Below are 20426 nucleotides of genomic sequence, written 5' to 3' on the forward strand. Positions count from 1 at the left end.
CTTTACAGTTACGTTTTTTTATTTATTAGTGTGGAATGGGCCCTTCAAGCTGCACCACTCCGATTTAACCCCAGCCTAATTTGCTCGGGATCAGTACAGTATGTCTGTGTGTCTGCCTGTAACCTACTGCCTGTCAGCAGTGCACTGGCATCCGTACCAGACTTTGCGGCCAATGGTTCCAGGTTCGAATCCAGCTAGCTCCTTGCATGCGGGATTGAGTGTCCAGCCAGCAACTCGGCCTCATAAAAAGGACAAATGCTAAAGAGCGGCAAAGTTGCTGCATGATGCATCACAAGGCACACAGAAGAAAAATAAATTAACCTGCAAACTGGTACATTGTTGGACTATGGGAGGAGACTGCATTACCCAGAGGAAACCCACGTGCAGACAGGAAGAAATGTACCAACATGCTTACAGTGGGCGCTGGAGTTGAACTCTGACATCCTCGCTGTAATAGTGCTGTGCTAACTGCTATGCTACTATGGCACCCATTTAGGAATTTTTAAAATAGTTTAAAATCCATCTGATAACATCTTTAAATTGCTGCAACATATTTTCGATGCACAAACCTACTAGCTTCTGTGACTGTGGCTGATATGGATGGAAATTATCGTTCCAAATCACTCTCCATCATGGAAGTGAGGCGATACCATTGTGATACACACACAGTGGCCACTTTATTAGACACACCCACTTGTTAATGCAAATATCTAATCAGTCAATCATGTGGCAGCAACTCAATACATAAAGGCATGCTGACATGGTCAAGAGGTTCAGTTGTCCAGTCCAAACATCAGAATGGGAAACCAACTGACTTTGACTGTGGATTTCCCGTCACATGCCTCTGATAATAAACCTGCACAGTAACTCAAATAACCACACATTACAATAGTGGTGTACATTAGAGCATCTCTGAATGCACAATACTTGGAACTTTGAAGTGGATGGACTACAGCAGCAGAAGGTACCTAATAAACTGGCCACTAAGTGTACTTTGTATGTTTCAATATATTAATCCTCTGCCATTTAAAGTACTTTTTTAAAAAAACTGCAATTATCCAAACAGAAATGTTGTAGGACAGAATATCCTATAAATAAATTTTTTAAAGATCCTGCAACGAACACAGAAAATAAAATTATATCTATATTTTAAAATTACAAATTTCATTCTAGGTGGCAGGTAACATCTTGGAATGAATATTTGAAACTTTAACATTGTACTGAAGTGAAATTACAAAATATTTTACTTGGCAAGAGTCTTTTCGGACCAGTCCAGACAGACAAGGCCCTGCGAATTATATCACTGTGGTATTTGCAAACAGCGGTTTTTTGCCAGCTCGTTTAATGAAGACAGTGAAAATTGAAATCTGACAAACTCGTCAAGTTAATTGCAAGACTCAACTTCCCCCTTAGTTCCATAAAATAGTTGATTTAAATAAGAGTATTTATCAAAAAGTAGTCACTGCATTTTCGATAGTGGGCGGGGAAGCGAAGGGGGCAGAAACACCAACCCCATGTCCGGTTATCATCCCTTTTCTCGATGCACATCGTCTCCCGTTCTTCTGCTCTCAGTCCTGTAGTATGTCAAGAGCGACTTTTCCTTGCACTCACTCCTTTCTAATTTGGGAATGCATAGACGGTCTACGCAGGAAAGCCCGCGTCCGGAAAGAAACGTAAAGCAGCCGAATTTAAAGAAGAAATCAATCCGTGCTCCTGCTTTACACCAGGACAGCTGTAGGCTTGCCTTTAGACTCCTGGGCTCTCTTACAGCCGTACAGCCACTGAATGACCCTGGCGTTACGCTCGATGACCGAAAGGGCAGAGGGAGGAGGCTTTTTCTGTACCTGGAGTCGTTCGCTGCCACCGCTGCTGTTGCTGCTGTGCCGCGATAGCTCGCTCTCCGAGTCCGGGCTGCTCACGCTCCGGAACTTGAGGGTGAGGCTGTCGGAGGTGGCGGCGAACTTCTCCCTGAGCAGGTCCTCCATCACGTCGGGCTCCAGTCCGCAGTGCTCGAAGAAGCTGTCCAAGCCCGAGCAGGCTCGCGAGTAGCGGTAGCTCAGGTCGGATTGCGAGCGCCGCAGCCCCGTTCCTCCTCCCCGTCGTTTCAGTGGTTCTTTGGTGCGGCCGGTGTCTCCCTGGGGTGCCGCCGGTGTGTTGGCTGCTGCTCCCTGGGGTGTTGCCGGTGTGTTGGCTGCTGCTCCCTGGGGTGTCGCCGCTGTGTTGGCTGCTGCTCCCTGGGGTGCCGCCGGCATGTTGGCTGCTGCTCCCTGGGGTGCCGCCGGCGTGTTGGTTGCTGCTCCCTGGGGTGCCGCCGGCGTGTTGGTTGCTGCTCCCTGGGGTGCCGCCGGCGTGTTGGTTGCTGCTCCCTGGGGTGCCGCTGGTTTGTTGGTTGCTGCTCCCTGGGGTGCCGCCGGCGTGTTGGTTGCTGCTCCCTGGGGTGCCGCTGGTTTGTTGGTTGCTGCTCCCTGGGGTGCCGCCGGCTCTGTACCATCTGCCAATCCTTCTAAGGGTGTTCCTGCCTCCGACTGCAGCAGTGTGTCGCCCCGGCCACCGGAGCCCGGCAGGAGTCTCCTGACCAAGCTACGGTTGCTCTTGGAGCTCCGATTGCTACTGGTGGTCGTAGCTCCCCGAACAAACTCGCACTTCTGCCGGTAGATAACAAGCGAGTCGGGCCTCAGCTGCCTCTTGAACCCCGAGCGCCGCACGATACTCGGTTGGAGCTCCCGCTGTCTGGTCTGCTGGTGGCTGCTGGGTTCCAGGTGGTTCTCCCTGTTGCTGCTGGCGCCGCTACTGCTGTCTTCCTCAGAGGAAGAACTGCCTAAGCCACTGGGCTCCAACTTGCGTCCCCTCGCCGCCGGGCTCTTCACGTACTTGGCTTTGTCGGCCGCCAGTCTCTCCACGGCGCTCGGCCGATCCCGCCTGTCCCCCTCCATCTGACTCCGAAGGTAGCTGGGACCCTTGGTCAGAAGCCTAAGGGGCAGAGAGGGGCTCAACGCCGACTGCATACCTGCAGGGGCCGAGATCTCGCTCGGCATCCCACCCTGGTCCACAGTTGTCACGTTCACGAAGTCTGGCAAGCGCACCTTCTCCAGAACATTCACCCCTCCACCTCTTGCGACCTTATATTTTTGTTTTGTTTGTTTTCCTGCCTGTTGCTGACAACTTTCCAGCCACGATTCACAGACTGGAGTCTTGTGCTCGACGCTGTCACGTAGCTGTAGTTGCTGTTATCAGTTCCTGACTTTGCTAATAGAGTGTCACTTTCAGCCGATTCACCTTGCCGCCGGGCCGTCTCTCCTGTAAATGAAACACATCACATCAGCACTCTATGACATCATACGGGAGAAAGCAAGCTGTGTATAACACAACAGAGATGGGATTGGCTTTCAAGTAATAGCCTCAAACAAGTACAAACCTCAATTAATGTTTATACAGAATATTTTCTGTCAGCCAGCTTTCTCACCTCTCCTCTCTCACTTCTAACCAAACCCAAGAGTAAGCAACCGCAAGTTAATAGTAAATACGCAAAGCTCATTGTTTCCGTAAACTAACGAAGACAGTTTGCAAACGAGACACACTTCAGTTATTCTGATGTTTGTTATAAAATCATTCTGTCATCGGTGTTAATCTAGTTAATATGAAGAGGTCTGCAATTATGGTAAAATAGAGTATAAAGGAATTTCCTTTTTAGCTATTGCTAGCAGGACATTCCATGCCCGGGATATATGCCAGTTTTTATTTGATAAAGTTCAGATGAGCTAAAATAATCAGTATAAATCTTTCTTTTGCTGGGAATGAACACAATGAAAACACGGGAAAATTTGGCACAGATCAATTATATTTGACTTGGATCAATAAATCAAATTATGTCTTCTCATGATGTTAGGATGATTTGTAAGTTAATACTGTATAACGTTAATAGCAAGAATTTGATTGACCCCAGATTGTAGGTGGTAAAATGTCAACGAAGTTAGAAAGACTGCCAGGAAACTATGCTGGAAAGTAAGTGTGTGAACATACATTAGGAGTGAGTATCATCATTGTTGCTTATCTACACTGAATTCATGGCTTTCCTTGTGTACACAGAGAACATTTTCTCTGAGATAGGGACCTAGCTGGAGCATCCCTAATGGTTGATTTGCCTGCCATTAGTTTGCTTGCAAAGATAAATGTTTAGAGAAGATGTCTATCCTCAAGACTAATTTAATGTCTTTGGTTTGACTTGCATAAGGTAAAATTGGAGAAGTACTCTCAAAAATATTCTCATGTTGATTTCCAATGTTTTATGACTGATGGGTAGTTTGAAAACAACAAAATAACAAATCAGCGAGAGATATTTGGCCAACTTTTCACATATTTATGATTGGGTTAATGAATGACTAGTAACCTAGTCACTTATTAAGCTAATCATAAACATGAGAATCAACAAAGACTAATTAGCATTTCAATAAAACTTGTATATTTTGTTAAATGGAAAGAAACTGAAGTAGCAAAAACACAGCACTGGGACAGCACAGAGTGAATATTGAAGCTGCACACAGATAGTCTGGATCAGTGAGGCAGCAGCAGCTCTATTAAATGCCCTTTGTGATGGTACATATCTAAGTCAGCTTGAAGTGTGGTAACTTCCAGGTGCCACCTGCTGCCTTGTCCACAAGGACAAAATTTGCACTGCATTTCCTGTTCATGTCCATTTCATGTGGAAGCCTTTTGATTACGTTTTATGTAAATTCCAAAGTCACATTTGAATTGCATCACACTTCTTCAGCGCCATTAATGTACTACCAATGCAAACACATCCATTCCCTTTGACATTAATGATCTACAAGTTAAACCAATTATTTCTAAGTGACACTTTCTTCCTCAATAAGTTGTGACTATTACCAGCTCCAGCCATGTTAAATAGTATTGCTAACAGGCATTGGAGGCAGTCAAACAAAGCAAAATGAAGTAAATTGGGACCCATTGGCAGGTAAATGATCAACAGATGACTTCTGCAATGTGCACCAATGTGCCTTTGCCCTGGAAACGTTACAATGATGGCAGTGTGGGAGGGTTTTGATACAATGAAAAGGTACAGTGGTAGCTGGTTTACATTCCAATAATCATAATGAGATATGCTGAGTAATTGCCTTCAGGTACCAAATGTATTTCTGTCCTTCAGCAAAATACTCGTTCAATGTGCAGTACTCCTGGCCTTTTAATAATACAATAGACTTTGAAACAAGAATATTGTACAAATTCTACTTCTTTTAGTATTTCTAAGAGTGTTTTCTTTCTCATTTATGCATGTAGTTGCAGTTTGTTGTAGAACATGTTTTTAACTATTACTGTGTCTTCCCTTTCCAGAAAATGACACTGAAGGATGACAATAGTACCTTCTGACCTGAGAATTTGAATAATCCACCATTCTGGGTTTTAATAATGGGATGAAAGCTCCTTTGGGATTCTCTTAAATAAATGGATCAGTGATATAGATATGGTTAAATTGCACCTTACATAAAACAATACGGTATAGAACAGGAGCAGATCCTGCAACTCATTGTGTTATTCCAAACTAATTAAATGAGTGACAAAGTGTCTAATTAAATTTATGTCTACACAGGTCTCATTTCCCTCCATTCTCTACACATTTATGTGTCTAAGTGTGAGCAGCTTAAATACTTCCATCCTATTTGCCTGCACTACCATCCCTGCCAATGCATTCCAGGCACCCTCTACACTCCATGTTGAAAAAAACCTGCCCACACATCTCATTTGACCTTAAGCTCTCTCTCATTAAATGCAGGGCCTCTAGTATTTTAACCCTGGGGAAAATATACTGTCTATTTACGTCTCTCATAATTTTACAAATTTCTATCAGGACTTCCCTCAGCCTCCAGTGCTGTAGAGAGAACAACCCAAGTTTGTCCAAACTCCTGATGGAAATGCCTTCAAATCCAGACAGAATTCTGGTAAAAATCTTCTGCACTCTCTCCTAAGTCTCCATATTTTCCTTCAATGGAGCAACCACAATACTCCACATGTGGCCTAAACAGTGGTTTAAAAGCTGCAGAATAACTTCCTGACTCTCCAACACAATGCCTTGACTAATAAAAGTAAGCATGCTATATGCCTCCTTTACTACCCTATCACCTTATGCAGCCACTTTCAGGAATTATTGACCTGGACCCCAAGACCCCAAGCTTAGTGTCAAAAGAACATTAAGTATAATTTAGAAAAGTTTTAATGTTTTGCAGTTCAACATATCAAAAGTGAAGCTATTTACATTTCTTGTACATAACTTTGCAGAAAAAAAAATCAGTAAAACACACAAAACTGCACGTGCAGATTCTAACCATGTTGCAGCATAGCTCCCAAGGTTGAAACATTTGGCTCAACACAGAATTCTAAACCCATCTGAGCTATTTTGATATTGGGTGATGGCGGTCTTAGTTTGTGCCTTAACCTCTCACTGACACAATGCTCATTTGAGATGAGATATTGCTATTTCAGACTCATCGCTTTTCGGCCTAACTCAGTCATGCCACCTATGTTGCCTTTCTGCACTGATTTAATGTGATTGCATTAGAATTATCATTCTAATCCTATCATATCAAAGCACTTTTCCAAATCCATTTTAAATGTAGCAATTGCCTGTCCTACTTTAGCTGGAATATATTCCATTTATCCACCACCCTCTGTGTGGAAAACTTGTGCTCAGATTCCCTTTAAATTTCTCACTCTCAGCTTAAAAATACATTCACAAATTTATACTTCTACTTTATACATAAGTGGCTATGATCTCTGAATCCTCTTTGGCTGCAGGGGAAGTGCCAGAGGACTGGAGAATGGCAAATGTAGTTCCCTTGTTTAAAAAATGTAATCGGGAGAAACCTGGGAACTATTGTCCAGTGTGTCTTACGTCAGTGGTATGCAAACTACTGGAAAGGATTCTTAAGGATAGGATCTACGAGCATTTGGAGAAGTACAGTCTACTCATGTATAATCAACATGGCTTTCTGAAGTGAAGATCATGCCTCATGAGCCTGATTGAGATTTTTGAAGAGGTAACAAAAGAAATTGATGAGGGTAGGGCAGTGGATGTGGTCTACATGGACTTTAGCAAAGCATTTGACAAGGTCCCTCATGAGACACTCATCCAGAAAGTCATGAGGCATGGGATAAGTGGAACTTTGGCTGTTTGGATAAAAAATTGGCTTAAAGGAAGAAAGCAGAGGGTAGTTGTGGAAGGAAAGTATTCTGTCTGGAGGTCGGTGACTAGTGGAGTGCCGCAGGGATCTGTCCTGGGACCCCTGCTATTTGTGATTTTTATAAATGACCTGGATGTAGAGGTGGAAGGATGGGTGAGTAAGTTTGTGGCTGACACGAAGATTGGGTGAGCTGTGCATGGAGCTGTAGTTTGTCGAAGGTTACGAGAGAATATAAACAGGCTGCAGAGTTGGGCAGAAAAATGGCAGATGGAGTTCAATCCAGACAAGTGTGAGGTGATGCATTTTGGAAGGACAAACCAGAAGACTGAGTACAGGTCAGTTTACTTAAGAGTGTGGATGAACAAAGGGACCTTGGGGTTCAAATCCATACATCCCTCAAGGTCGCTGCGCAGGTTGATAGGGTAGTTAAGAAGGCCTATGGGATGCAAGGCTTCATTAACAGGGGGATTGAGTTCAAGAGTAGAGAGGTCATGTTGCAACTCTACAAATCTCCGGTGAGACTGCACAGAGTATTGTGTTCAATTCTGGTCACCTCATTATAGGAAGGATGTGGAAGCTATGGAGAGGGTGCAGAGGAGATTTACCAGGATGTTGCCTGGTTTGGAGAACAAGTCATATGAAGCAAGGTTAGCAGAGCTGGGACTTTTCTCTTTGGAGCATAGAAGAATGAGAGGGGACTTGATAGAGGTCTACAAGATTATGAGAGGCATAGATAGGGTGGATAGTCAGTACCTGTTTCCCAGGGCACCAATAGCAAACACCAGAGGGCATATGTACAAAATTAAGGGAGGGAAGTTTAGGGGAGACATCAGGGGTAAGTTGTTTTTTTTTTTACACAGAGGGTTGTCAGTACCTGGAATGACTTGCCAGGGATGGTGGTGGAGGCTAAAACATTAGGGGTATTTAAGAGCCTCGTGGACAGGCACACGGATGAAAGAAAAATGGAAGGTTATGGGGTGGTGTGGGTTTAGTACTTTTTTTAAGGATTATATGGGTCGGCACAACATGGAGGGCTGAAGGGCCTGTACTGTGCTGTAGTGTTCTATGGTTCTATAAGGCTGTAAAGTCAAGCACAGCTCCGACGTCATATTTAAGTTTGCTGATGACACCACTATGATTGGCCGAATCAAAGGTAGTGATGGATTATTATAGGAGGGAGATTGAAAATCTGACTTTATGGTGCCACAACAACCTCTCTCTCTCAATGTCAGCAAGACCAAGGAGCTGATTATTGACTTCAGGAGAAGGATACTGGAGGCCAATGAGCAAGTCCTCATCAGGAGATCAGAGGTGGAGAGAGTCAGCAACTTTAAATTCCTCAGTGTTATCATTTCAGAGGACCTGTCCTGGGCCTAGTACATAAGTGCATTTATGAAGAATACATGCCAGCACCTCTACTTCCTCAGAAGTTTGCGAAGGTTTGAAATGACATCTAAAACTTTGATAAACTTCTGTAGATGTGTAGTGAAGAGATAATTGTCTGTTTGCTTCACAGTCTGGAATGGAAACATCAATGCCTTTGAATGGAAAATCCTACAAAAAGTAATGGATACAGCCCAGTCCATCACAGTAAAGCCCCTCCCACCATTGAGCGCAAGTACCGGGAGCTCTGTCACAGGAAAGCAGAAACCATCATCAAGGACCCCCACCATCAAGTCCATGCTCTCTTCATACTGCTGCCATCAAGAAGGTGGTACAGAAGCCTCAGTACCCTCACCCCCAAATTCAGGGACAATTATTGCCCCTCAACCATCAAACTCTTGAACCAGAGGGGATAACTGCACTCAATTTCACTCGCCCAATCATTGAACTGTTCCCACAATCTATGGACTCGCTTTCAAAGACTTTTCATCGCATGTTCTTAATATTTATTGCTTTTTTTCCCTCTCTTTTATATTTGCACATTTGTTGTCTTTTGAACGTTAGTTTTTTATCCGTCCTGTTGGGTATGATCTTTCATTGATTCTTCTGTGTTTCTAGGATTTACTGTGTATGCCTAGAAGAAAATGAGTCTTAGTGTTGTATATGGTGACATAATATGTACTTTGATAATAAATTTACTTCGAACTTTGAACTTTTGAACTTTGTACCCTCCAACCCTCAAATACTTGAGGTATTTGTGCACTGGTCCCACATTACTGAGCAGATGTGGTAGCAACAGAGATGGTGCAGAACGGATTCACAAAGACGTTTCCTGAAATGGAGGGTTTTAGTTTTAAGGAAACATTGGATAGACTGTGAGTGTTCCCACTGGAATATAGGAAACGGAGGAGTAAATTTACAGAGATTTATACGATTATGAGGGGCATAGATAGGATAGATTATAAGGGTTTGTTTCCCACATTTGATAAGTTTGTTAGAATGTGTTAGATTCCAGTCCAATTCTTAGACCTCAGAACTAAAAACTAGTAAATAAAAACATAAATTAAAAGGTGATTTACCCCAACTATTCTAGGATTTTTAATTATATTTTTATAAATATACATAATATTAATTTATAATTATATAATATATAATTACATTTATTTTTTTTGAAAATAACTATTCCACTCTCTACAAATGAAATTTGACATGTTGAGTAATTTTCAGTATTCTCTCCATATTTGAAATTACAGGCTTTTTGCAGTTTCTGCTTGCCTTTTCTGCAAAAACATGGTCTGCAACTATATCTTCAATGTTTTGGAGTTTTAAAAATGTTTTCATATATATTTACATTTACAAATTAGGATGCCGTCATTTGTCCCATCTTGCAAAACAACCCAATCAATCTTCTGCCACTTGCTTCTCTATAAACTACATTCTCTCCCATGCTCAATAACTGCACCATAAATCTCTAACATCCCATTATTCTAGTGGTCATGTATTGTCACCAGTTTACAGAGAGAATATGCAAACTTCCACCCAGGTTAAAAAAAGGGGTGCTGGTTCAGTCTGTATGTACCAAACAAAAAAAAAACACTAATGTCTTTGGACTCTGACAGGATCATCTTTAACTGACTAATTCTCAAACGGAAATATTAATCATGTGATGCCTGTCATTATGAACTGTCTTGTTTGCTCTTGTGCTGACACATTAATGAGTAATTATCCCACAAGTTGAAATTATAAGGTCGTTGAAGATCTTGAAGGTTATTTTGTTAAAATAATTAAAATAAATCTAAATGCAACATTATTAAAAAGTTCCTGTTTGAAATTGTACATTCAATTGTAGAGGCAATGCTGGAGTAAAATGATAATTAACATAACTTAAACATAATTAGAGCTACTAATATGCACATCTGCTCGAGTGCTCAAACATCTATCAGAAATTATTTTTCTGAATTGGATATGCAACTTCAGTGTGTCTCCTTACATTGAAAGTGTTAAGACAAACAGAAGTTGAAGGTAGTGCTGTGGCACAGCCACTTCTTCAGAGCCCCAGTGACCCAGGTTTGATCTTAACATCTGATATATTTTGAATGGAGTTTGAACCCTTGTGACCCTGTGGATTCTCCCCAGACAGAGTCATAGAACAAGCACTACAGCACAGAAATAAGCCCTGTGGTCCTAGTCCATGCTGAACTGGTATTAGACCATTAGATATGGGAGCAGTATTAGGCCATTTAGACCATCAAGTCTGCTCCGTCATTTCATCATGGCTGATCCAATTTAATTCTTGGCCCCAATCTCCTGCCTCCCCCACCACACCATCCCTTCGTACCCTGTTCAGTCAAGAATGTATCATTCTCAGCCTTAAATACACGTAATGACTTGGCCTTCACAGCTGCCTGTGGCAAAGAATTCCACAGATTGACTACTCTCTGACAAAATAAATTCCTCCTCATCTCTGTTCTAAAAGGACACCCTTCTATTCTGAGGCTGTGTCCTCTAGTCTTAGACTCTCCCACCATAGGAAACATCCTCTACACATCCACTCAATCAAGACCGTTCACCATTCGATAGGTTTCAATGAGGTCAGCCCTCATTCTTCTGATCATAGTAAATACAGGACCAGAGCCATCAAACACTCTTCATAAGACAAGTCTTTCAATCCTTGAATTGTTTTTGTGAACCTCCTTTGAACCCTCTCCAGTTTCAGCACATCCGTTCTAAGATAAGGGGCCAAACTTGCTCATAATACTCCAAGTGAGGCCTCACCAGTGCTTTAAAAATATTCTAGTCCTCTGGGAATGAGTGCTAACATTGCATTTGCCTTCTTCACCACAGACTCAATCTGTAAATGTTTAGGGAATCCTGCACACGGACTCCCAAGTCCTGTTGCACCTCAGTTTTTTGTATTTTCTCTCCACTTAGAAAATAGTCAACCCTTTCATTTCTTCCCCTAAAATGCATGACCACACATAACATTGAACTGACATTGTATTCCATCTGCTGCTTCTTTGCCCATTCTCCTAAACTGTCTAAGTTCTTTTGTAGTCTCTCTACTTCTTCAAAACTACCTGCCCTTCTACCTATCTTCATATCACCTGAAACTGAATAAAAAAGTCATCAATTCTATCATCCAAATCATTGACATATAATGAAAAATGCAGAAATCACATCATAGATCCCAGAGGAACACTACTGGTCACTGGCAAGCAACCAGAAATGTATCCCACTCTTTGCCTCCTGCCAATCAGCCACTGCATTATCCATGCTAGAATCTTTCCTGCAATACCATGGGTTCATAGCTTGTTAAGCAGCCTCGTGTGTGGCACCTTGTCAAAGGTCTTCTGAAAATTCAAGTACACAACTTCAACCAACTCTCTTTTGTCTACTCTGCTTGTTATTTCTTCAAAGATTTCCAACAGATTTGTCAGGAAACCATGTTGACGACGGCCTATTTTATCATGTGCCTCAAAGTACCCTGAGACCTCATCCTTAACAATTGACTTCAATCTCTTCCCAACCACTGAGGTCAGACTAACTGGCCTATAATTTCTTTTCTTCTGCCTCTCTCCCTTCTTGAAGAGAAGAGTGACATTTGCAATTTCCTAGTCTTCCAGAACCATTCCAGAATCTAGTGGTTCTTGAAAGATCATTACTATTGCCTACACAATCTCTTCAGCCACTTCTTTCAGAACCCTGTGGTGTACACCATCTCATCCAGTTGACTTATCTACCTTCAGACCTTTCAGTTTCCCAATAACCTTCTCTCTAGTAATAGTAACTTGATACACTTCATGTTCCCTGACACCTGGAACTTCCACCATACTGCTATTGTCTTTCACAGTGAAGTCTGATGTAAAATACATATTCAGTTCATCTGCCGTTTCCTTGTCCCCCATTACTACCTCTCCAGCATCGTTTTCCAATGGCCCAATATCCACTCTCGCCTGCTCTTTTACACTTTATGTATCTGAAAGACCTTTTGGTATCCTCGTTAATATTACTGGCTAGCTTACTTTGGTGTTCCATACTTACTTTTTTAATGATTTTTTAATTGCCTTCTGTTGGTTTCTAAAAGCTTCCCAATCAGAATCAGGTTTATTATCACTGGCATGTGACGTGAAATTTGTTAACTTAGCAGCAGCAGTTCAATGCAATACATAATCTAGCAGAGAGAGAAAATACATAATAATAATAATAATAAATACAATAAAACATAATAAATAAACAAGTAAATCAATTATGTATAGATTTTTTAAAATGTGCAATAACAGAAATACTGAATATTAATCCTCCAACTTCCCACTAATTTTTGGTCTATTATATCCCCTTTCTTACCCCTTCTAGCCATGTAATTAAAATATTTCCTAAATATTGAAATTGAACTTGCATCTACACTTCTGCTAGCTGCTTGTTCTAAACTTGAAGGGGAACAGATTTCCCCTGAAAAGTTATTCTTTCACCATTTACCTGTGATCTCTCATACTAGTTTCTCCAAACTCAGTGGGAAAAGACTGCTTTCATTTACCCTATCTATACCCCTTATAATTTTTGTATACCTCTATCAAATCTCCCCTCATTCTCCTATCGTTGAGGGAATAAAGTCGAAACTTATTCAACCTTTTCCTATAACTCAGGTCCTCAACTTCTGGCAACATGTTTGTCAATTTTCTCTGTACTCTTTCAATCTTGTTGATAACTTTCCTGTCAGTAGGTGAACAGATCTACTCACAATACTCCAAATTATGCCTCACCAACATCTTATACAGCTTCAACATAACATCCCAACTCCTGTACTCAATACTTTGATTTCTGAAGGACAATGTGCCAAAATCTTTCTTTATGACTTTATCTACCTGTGACATCACTTTCAAGGAATTGTGGATCTGTATTCCCAGATCCCTCTGTTCTACCGCATTCCTTTTCAAGCTACAATAGTTAATGATACCACTTGAACTAAGAAAAAAATTACCCTTATCTCGCAATGAAATGTTTACTCAGGGGAAAAAATATGCTTTGATATATGTTTGTCAATGAAGGTTGGAATAGAAATAAGTAAGCGATCAAAGGATTATGATGTAGGAAATCATTGAACTGATTTAAAAAAAGCCTTCAAAGCTGAACAATTGATTTGCTTTTGCTGGGCATCACTAATGCCGTCTGGCTATTTTAAGGCTCACCGTAAAACACATGAATGATGAACAGAGCTTTCCGTTGTTTTGTACATACATTTAATCTCAAAGTCTGAAGCAAATTGCCTTCGGTTATAACAACTGGAGTATCATATTTGTATAAAATTGAGGAATATAAAATGTTGAATAAAACGTGGCCTATATCAGAGACTCGACTGATCATATACCTCCAAGTTCAGTGTTTATGTTCTGCATGAATGCAATATTTTGTTTCATATTGCTTCTTCTGAAGGATATAGCAAGAAGCAGCAGGTATGTTTCTCAAGGAATTGTTCAAAATAAGAGAGGAGTGTAGACTGTAGAGGAATGGGAAGGAGAAGGTGCACCGGGGGTGGGGGGGGGGGGATTGGCAGGTGAGAAGAGAAGGAGTGAGAGGCCAACCTGAATGGGAATGAAAAAAGAGATATGGGGGGGAGGGAGGAGTAATGACTGTAAGTTAGAGTAATCAATGTTCATGGCATTAGTAGCTTGGAGGCTACCCAGAAGGATTATAAGGTATTGCTCCTCCATCCTGAATTTGGCCTCACCACGGCACTAGAGGAGATTATGGAAAGACATTTTCAAATGGGAACTGAAGTTGAATTGAAATAGGTAGCCACAGGGAGATCCTGGGTAATGACCCTGACAGATTCATAAAGGAAGTGTCACTTCAGCTGGAAGTACTGTCTGGGGCCCTGAATGGTGCTGAGAGAGGAGGTATAGGGGCAGTATTAGCAAGGTTGGTCATGACCCTCACTGAATCAGATACTGTTATTCGAACAGTGGCCTCCTCTATGGCAATGGGGAGGAAGTGAACCCCGTCTGAAGCCGTTCAAAGTGCTAAATCTGCTCTTCACTTCAGGGATGTGGTTGGCCAAGTCCCCCTTGGGAGAGCCAGGCTTGGGCTGGTCCCAAAGGCTCCTCAATGGCACAAGGCAACATCTATGCAGAAGAGACGGCTTGTGGTGGAGGTGGTGAGAAGACAGGAGGAGGCAGAGCGACATGCCAGGGCTGTCTCAATGGCCAAGCAGGGCCAATGGACTAATTGGGAAAGCCTGGAAAAGAGGAAACTCAGCTGGCGTGACATCTGAGAGATGGAGGGATGTTGGCTAAGTTTTGTCATCAGAGCCACTTATGACGTCCTACCCACACCCCAGAACCTGATCCAGTGGTGGGAGAAGACCCCACTTACTCTCTTTGTCAAGCACCTGGATCACTAAGTACATTTTAACAGGATGCACCACGAGCCTCAGCCAGGGGCAGTATACTTGGCGGCATAACCAAGTTCTCAGACAGCTGACATCAATCAGAGGTGAATCACCACAAACGTTCTCCCACAAACATGGGCAAGAAATGTTCACATCGCATCATTTGTACCAGCAGGCCAACCTCCAGAGCACCATATAATATCAAAAGAGGTAAGCATTCTGCAGGTTGCTCGGGATAGGAAAATGGATGTGGACTTGGGGAAAAAAAGCTGGTGTTTCCCCCAGACATTGCGGCTACAACACTCCGGCCAGACATGGTCCTGTGGTCCACAACAGCCAAGCTGGCATATGTTGTGGAATTGACAGTACCATGGGAAGATGGTGTTGAAAAAGCTTATGAGAGGAAAAAGAAACTGGCAACTGAAGCTGCCCAGAATGGCTGGAAGACCAAGATTTTCCCTGTAGAAGTGGGATGCAGGGGATTCGTGGCTACATCTCCGAACATTCTATTGAAGAAGATGGGGGTGAGGGGTGAATCACTCCAACAAACAACCAAGTCCTTGTCAAATGCAGCAGAAGAAAGCAGTAATTGGATTTGGATTTGGATTAAAAGGAAAGACAACATCTGGGCTGCAAGATGAAGACAGGAGGATATGGAACTGAGGGGGTGTATCTGGGACGCCAGGTAGCACCGGTGAGCCCTCTGGAGATGTCGTGGGCTTATCAATGAAACGTCAGAGAAGGAGGGTGCCCACCTGATGACCCGATGAAGTACCTACCCTCCTTGTCACCACTCCGAGCCCACTGCCAACATCGAGAGTGCCGACTTATCAAAGGGATTGAAACATCAAGTCCTATTAGTTCTCCTGGCATGCTTGCATAGAAAAATGGCAGGAGGGAGATCAGCGTGGTGAGATGAATGGACAAGGAAGTCACCTAGAGAGTAATCTTTACAAAAAAACAGATGGGGGAGTGGGGAGGAAAGATATGCTTGATGACAGGATCCTGCTGGAGATGGTGAAGGTTACAAACAATAACATACTGTATATTCACTTCAACTAAGGAGCTCTATGGGGTTAAATATAGCTGAAAATAACCTAATTTTATTTAACTGGTGATATCTGCAACAGGTTTCCCATAGAGGCAAGCTAATGACTGCAATCCGATGAAATGGCAGTATAATTTTCAGCGGAATTGACAATTGAGGGTTTTGATAACGGACTGCTAATCCCCAATGGCATATTATGCCACGTCACAGCTAAACATCCACATGTTGCTGATTTTGTAGCCAAGCTCCTTCCCACCTGACATTTTCCTTGATTCTGCATTATATTCAGCACTACATGAACTAGTGTAATAATAGAAATCAGCCTTTACTGAAATAAGCAATGTTTCACAAACAATTAAACTTTACTGTTGAGCCACAGTATTTTTTGAAGCAGGACTGTCTGGTAGTAAGATTGTATTCCTGAGATCTGTTAGAGAACTCTGCATGCTGTGAGTGCCACTCCTTTTGCCTGGCTGGTGTGTCAGCACCACAACTCATAACACACGCTAAAAGAACCTGCCTACAGGCAACTAACTGAGGTATTTGTGGCTGTTATGTGATATGTGATAGACATAGCACTACTTCTCCACTGTTTCTTGAACGTCTATCTAAACAAGGATAAGCCACAGCTAAATTGTCAGAGAATGCCGTAAACAGTGGTGGCAGAATACATACTTCAGTTAATTATCGCTCAAACTAGTGAACAAGAATCAATTATTTCTGCAGATCTTGTTTCAAAAAGTATGTAAAAGTGCTTCTGTGATTTTTATTAACATAATTAGTTGTTTATGTTTTCCTTTGAAGGATGTGACTCATGTTTGGAATTGGTCATGTTTCACTTTCTACTGTCCTAGCCCAGGTCCACAGAGATGTTTTGAGCAACATCTTTGTTTACATATTCTAATTTATAGTAGTGGATGCCTTTATTACAAAATTGGCCATAATGGTCAGTACTGCTACTTCTTCTGCCCAAAGTGGATTGAATGAAATGGTGGGTAGTAAGGGTGGTACTGACTTTCTCTTCTGGTCGAAGAGTTTTGGAGAGGAAGAGACACTAAACTCTTCTAGTTAAAGGGCAGTTAAACAACACTGAGGATGATTTGTTCATTGGGAGAGCAAAGGTTTATCTGACCATGGCATAAATAATTAGTTATACTTTAGTTTGATTCTGCTGCTTGAAGAACAAGGAAGTGGGCTTTGCTTGTGTAAACCTTTGGATAGGCACCACTGTTGGAGGGTTTGAGACAGTATTCTGCTTCCTGGGGAATGTAGGGAATGACGTCCTTATACTTGGGAGATCCAGAATTACTGCCTCCTCTGTCCATTTCCTTATCTCTGTCATTCATGCTGTTACGGTTATTGTTCCAGTCTATCCTTGCCTTGAAGTCTTGCTGCTGTTGGCCCAGCATGACAGTACATATGGAGTGAATAGTAGGCAGCAGTGTCCATGGCTGTCATTGTTTTTGGCTTGAGTACTGTTGTTAATCTGTCACATGCTTCTCAACAGCCAACCCTGCAAGGGTTTTCCTCTGGTGCTCCGGTTTGCTCCCAAATTCCAAAGATGTGAGTATTAGTAGGTAAATTGCCCATTTGGTTATAATTGAGTGACGCAGATTTGTTGGGCCAGAAGGGTCTGTAACCAGTCTGTATCTCTAAATGAAAATAAATAAACAAGATGGTGGATAAATCATGCGGCTCGCTTGCCTTCATTGGCCATGACATCAAGTGCAATAGTTGAACTGTCTCTAAGACCATAAGATATAGGAGCAGAAGTAGGCCATTTGGCCCATTGAGTCTGTTCCACCATTCAATCATGGGCTGACCCAATTCTTCCAGTCATCCCCACTCTGCTGCCTTCTCCCCATACCCTTTGATGCCCTGGCTAATCAAGAACCTATCTATCTCTGCCTTAAATGCACCCAATGTCTTGGCTTCCACAGCCACCTGTGGCAACAAATTCCATAGATTTACTACCCTCTGACTAAAGTAATTTCTCCACATCTCAGTGCTAAATGGACGTCCTTCAATCCTGAAGTTATGCCCTCTTGTCCTGGACTCCCCTACCATGGGAAATAACTTTGCCATATCTAATCTGTTCAGGCCTTTTAACATTTGGAATGATTCTATGAGATTCCCCCCCCCACCCCCCCTCCCCGATTCTCCTGAACTCCAGGGAATACAGCCCAAGAGCTGTCAAACATTCCTCATATGGTTCCTCATTCCTTCCCTTTCATTCCTGGAATCATTTTCATGAATCTTCTCTGGACCTCTCCAATGTCAGTATATCCTTTCTAAAATAAGGAACCCAAATCTGCACACAATACTTCAAGTGTGGTCTCACGAGTGCCTTATAGAGCCTCAACATCACATCCCTGCTCTTATATTCTATACCTCTAGAAATGAATGCCAACATTGCATTTGCCTTCTTTACCATTGATTCATCCTGGCGGTTTACCTTAAGGTATCTTGCACAAGGACTCCCAAATCCCTTTGCATCTCTGCATTTTGCATTCTTTCCCTATCTAAAAAAATGGTCTGCCTGTTTATTTGTTCCACTAAAGTGCATGCCCATACACTTTTCAACATTGTATTTTATTTGCCACTTCTTTGCCCATTCCCCTAAACTATTTAAGTCTCTCTACAGGCTCTCTGTTTCCTCAACACTACCTACTGCTCCACCTATCTTTGTGTCATCGGCAAATTTAGCCACAAATCCATTAATCTCATAGTCCACATCATTGACATACATCATAAAAAGCAGCAGTCCAAAAACCGATCCCTGTGGAACTCCACTGGTAACCGTCAGCCAGCCAGAATAGGATCCCTTTATTCCCACTCTGTTTTCTGCCTATTAGCCAATGCTCCAACCTTGCTAGTAACTCCTCTGTAATTCCATGGGCTCTTAGCTTGCTAAGCAACCTCATGTGCGGCACCTTGTCAAAGGCCTTCAGAAATCCAAGTACTCCACATCTACTGTATCTCCTTTGTCTACCCTGCATGTAATTTCCTGAAAAAAAAAGCAGTAGGTTAGTCAGGCAGGATTTTCCTTTCAGGAAACCATGCTGGCTTTGGCCTATCTTGTCATGTGCCTCCAGGTATTCCGTAATCTCAAGCATAACAATCGATTCCAACAACTTCCCAATGTTGTCAGGCTGACAGGTCTATAGTTTCCTTTCTGCCGCCTTCCAGCCTTCTTAAATAGTGGAGTAACGTTTGCAATTTTCCAGTCATCTGGTACAATGCCAGAATCTACTGATTCTTGAAAGATTATTGTTAATGCCTCTGCAATCTCTGCACCTACTTCCTTCAGAACCCAAGGGTACATTCCATCCGGTCCAGGAGATTTATCTACCTTCAGATCATTAAGCTTCCTGAGCACCTTCTCTGTCGTGATTTTCACTGCACATACGTCACTTCCCTGACACTCTTGAATGTCCGGTATACTGCAGATGTCTTCCACTGTGAAGACAGATCCAAAATATGCATTCAGTTCCTCTGACATCTCTGCATCTCTCATTACAATATCTCCAGCATCATTTTCTATTGGTTCTCTATCTACCCTCAACTCTCTTTTACCCTTTATATACTTGAAAAAGCTTTTAGTATTTTCTTTGATATTAGTCACCAGATTCCTTTCATAATTCATCTTTTTCTTCCTAATGACCTTCTTAGTTTCCTTCTACAAGTTTTTAAAAGCTTCCCAATCCTCTATCTTCCCACTAGCTCTGGCTTCCTTGTATTTCCTCTTTTTTGCTTTTACTTTGGCTCTGACTTCACTTGTCAGCCATGGTAGTGTCCTTCTTCCATTCAAAAATTCTTCTTATTTGGAATATATCTGTCTTGCATTTCACTCATTTTTTGCAGAAACTCCAGTCATTGCTGCTCTGCTTACCTTCCCGCTAGTGTCCCTTTCCAGTCAACCTTGGCCAGTTCCCCTCTCATGCCATTGTAATTTCCTTTATTCCACTGAAATACCGACACATTGGAATTTAGTTTCTCCTTCTCAGATTTCAAAGTGAACTCAATCATATTGTGATCACTGTTCCCTAAGGGTTCCATAACCTTAAGCTCTCTTATCACCTCTGGATCATTGCATAACACCCAATCCAGCACAGCCGATCTCCTAGTGGGCTCAACAACAAGATGTTCTAAAAAGCCATCCCTTAGACGTTCTACAAATTCTCTCTCTTGAGGTCCAGTACTGGCCTGGTTTTCCCAATCCACTTCCATGTTAAAATCCCCAACGACTATCATGACATTGCTTTTCTGACACACCTTTTCTATTTCCTGCTGTAATTTGTAATCCACATCCCAGCTGCTGTTTGGAGGCAACTGCTATTAGGGTCCTTTTACCTTTGCGATTTCTTAATGCAACCCATAGAGACTCTACACCTTCCAATCCTATGGCATTCCTTTC

General features: G+C 42.2%; 1 protein-coding gene across 3 annotated transcripts in view; it reads right to left on the reverse strand.

Moving 5' to 3' along the window:
- Window positions 1-658: 658 nt before the first annotated feature.
- Window positions 659-20426, reverse strand: part of LOC140733450 (protein FAM110C-like) — a 91365-nt gene continuing 71597 nt past the window's right edge. For 2 of the 3 annotated variants that reach the window (XM_073056789.1, XM_073056791.1), the window contains exon 2: window positions 659-3297. In XM_073056789.1, the coding sequence (XP_072912890.1) occupies window positions 1719-3035 (1317 nt within the window). In that variant the 5' untranslated portion in view covers window positions 3036-3297 and the 3' untranslated portion in view covers window positions 659-1718. Of the gene's footprint in view, window positions 3298-12617; window positions 12748-20426 lie in introns of all 3 variants that reach the window. The other variant, XM_073056790.1, reaches the window with a different exon arrangement.

Source organism: Hemitrygon akajei, chromosome 9 (assembly GCF_048418815.1).
Source record: "Hemitrygon akajei chromosome 9, sHemAka1.3, whole genome shotgun sequence".
Taxonomy (NCBI): domain Eukaryota; kingdom Metazoa; phylum Chordata; class Chondrichthyes; order Myliobatiformes; family Dasyatidae; genus Hemitrygon; species Hemitrygon akajei.